A 2,612-nucleotide genomic window follows, 5' to 3' on the forward strand; every position below is an offset into this window, starting at 1 on the left:
TTTAATATGCATCAAACACGAACTTACTCAACACCATTCTCTTTCTTGATAAATGCCGAAGCTTCCATTTTGAATGTAATCGTCTATTTCAAGGGTTTTGTGCAGAGATTATGCAAATTTGTCCGCTTTGGGTTTGTTTACTATTCTGCACAACCTTTTGACAGTTTCGGTTCGGTTTCTACTTCCGTTTCGGCTTCCTCCTTGACAGCTAGGTCTAATTTCGTCAAACCGTAACTCACGGGCAGTTTATAAACAGTAATTGATGGTTAGCTCCGAAGTCACTCAATCTCATGGGCAATTCAAAATATAATCTACCACAAGGAGAAAGTCAATCCGGAGGGCCAAACGAACCGTGAATCCCTCCAGAATCACCGTGAACGATGAAATACAGCATTTTTTATCAACGTATAATTCGGGTTGGTCAAGCAAAAGTTGGCGGTCATCGTGTTGTAAAAATAACAATTTCTTCAATCATTTATTTAATCGATTAAGCAAGAACGCTCAAAATCATAGCCGACGGTTATACCGACCTCACCTATGTGGCGAAATCCTTGTCCTGCTGTAGACTGATTTGTTTTGTCAGAGGAATATGCCATTCGAGCATCGCAATTCTTCTTTGGTGGCTCATGAGGCCCAAACTATTCGCAAAACTATGCTGAAAGAGCAGAATTATGAAGAATAAACGTGTTTTGTTTTTTAAATCGTGAGCTGGTACAGCTATTCACGTTTGCCTAACAGCATCAAATGAGTTATATTAGAGAAACGGTCGGTTAAATAATCAAGCGGAAAGTCGTAGCAAGCACGGTCGATCAAATTTCTTGCACGTATAATTCTAAAATTTGCCGCACAAACATGTAAGGGTTAAAACGCTGTCAGCTGTGGCATCCGCTTGACGTCCCCGCGCTCAACTGTGGCCTTCTGTCACGCCGTCCAGCTGTCAGGGCGAATTTTACTCTGCGGCCACTGTGTGTGCTTTTGTGGCTCGCAGCACGCATTTTTCTTTGCAGGATTACGGGGCAAGCTGAAACAACGGTGTGCTCGGGTGCTGTGTGTGTAAGTCACCGAATCGCCAGGCAAGATGAGCGTTAGAACGGTAACCGAAACCGTTGCCAGCAAGGCGGTGGTTTCTGCAACGCCCGCCGCCACTGGCCTCGGCGCCGCCAGCACACCCTTGCAACGGCCGTACGGTAAAATCGTCCTCACGCTCGAAAACTGTCTGCTGCCGGAGGCTAAACTCGACCAAACACCGTCCCAGAGCGATGGTCTCGACCGGGAATCGGAAACCGACCTCCGGATCCTCGGCTGCGAGCTGATCCAGACGGCCGGAATCCTCCTCAAACTGCCGCAGGTAAGCTCCGTTCGTTTCGTAAGCGTTCCGACGCCATCTTGTGTTGGTTTTGCACGTCACGGGCAAGTGCAAGCGCTCGCTGGTCATGTGGTGCCTGTTACTGGGTGGACTCTACCAGGCAAAAGTGTGTTTACTTTGGTTCAGCGTCTTTTTCTGAGTGGTTTAATGTGCGAAAAGTAATTTTTGCTCATCAATCGGTTCGAACGCACGATGCTGTGAAGAAAGGAAATGGTTTCAAGGTTTGCCATGTGCGTGTGTGTGTGTGTGTGCGTGAATGAGTTGCATCCGTCTTGGGTGGCTTTGTTTTCGCTGTTGCTCGTGACTCACACTGGGAACTGCGGGGCCGTTGAAATGGTCAACTTTAACCAATCGTTCTCGCTCTGCTTACAGGTTGCCATGGCTACCGGGCAGGTACTGTTCCAGCGGTTTTTCTACTCGAAATCGTTCGTACGCCACAGCATGGAAGCCACGGCTATGAGCTGCATCTGCCTGGCGTCAAAGATCGAGGAAGCGCCCCGGCGGATACGGGACGTGATCAACGTCCTGCACCACATCAAACAAGTGCGCAGTCAGAGGTAAGTGTCCCGCGGATCCGATCGTACCGATCGCGTACCGCGTGCACCGTTGCTCCCGGCCAGCAGGACACCACACTCGCCGGTGTCGCTGCGGCCGCTCCGTTCAGCGACTTCTATTAACTTTTTTCACTTATAGTTTTGTAGGTAAGACGCTCAATCTTACTCAAAACTCTATCCCCCTCTCAAAGCAAAGTCCCCAAAAAAGCCTAGAAAAGCAACAGAAACGTAAAAATGATAAAAACAAAAAATTGAAACTGAACAAAACAAAAGCAAACTCGAAATGCCAAACAAAAATCTTCGTCCCGGCGCATAGAGAGCGCCGCTCAAGAGCAACGTGTGCTGACTGTGTGCACTCGCGACCAATTCCCCCGGTAACGTGTGCGGTGTGCTGCCGGAAGTCGGAAGGTTTGTTTCTCGCCATGGCGCGAGAAAGAAGGGCTGTGCCGAGTGCGAGTGCCGCCGCCCGGCCTGACAGGACCATCGCTCCACCTAGTAGCGCGGCCGGCTATAAGAAGAACCGCCCGAACCGAACCGAACCGTTCGCAGAAGAATGTGTGCAGAAGGTGCGTGCATCTGTGTGTAAATGTAATCTCTCCTTTTGCAACACCAGCACCAGGACACGGGAGAAGGAGTCGCAGGGGCAACCGAAGCAACGCAAAGAGTCGGGGACACCACGGCGCGCGCGTAGG

The 2,612-nt window shown here is 49.9% G+C and overlaps 1 protein-coding gene across 1 annotated transcript; it reads left to right on the forward strand.

Moving 5' to 3' along the window:
• The first annotated feature begins 952 nt into the window (after positions 1 to 952).
• LOC128276765 (cyclin-L1-like) lies at positions 953 to 2,114 on the forward strand. Its single transcript, XM_053015225.1, has 2 exons — positions 953 to 1,348; positions 1,739 to 2,114. The coding sequence occupies exons 1-2, from the start codon at positions 1,079 to 1,081 to the stop codon at positions 1,925 to 1,927; spliced, it is 459 nt and encodes a 152-aa protein (XP_052871185.1). The 5' UTR covers positions 953 to 1,078; the 3' UTR covers positions 1,928 to 2,114.
• The last annotated feature ends 498 nt before the right edge of the window (positions 2,115 to 2,612 follow it).

Source organism: Anopheles cruzii, unplaced genomic scaffold (genome assembly GCF_943734635.1).
Source record: "Anopheles cruzii unplaced genomic scaffold, idAnoCruzAS_RS32_06 scaffold02407_ctg1, whole genome shotgun sequence".
Lineage (NCBI taxonomy): Eukaryota > Metazoa > Arthropoda > Insecta > Diptera > Culicidae > Anopheles > Anopheles cruzii.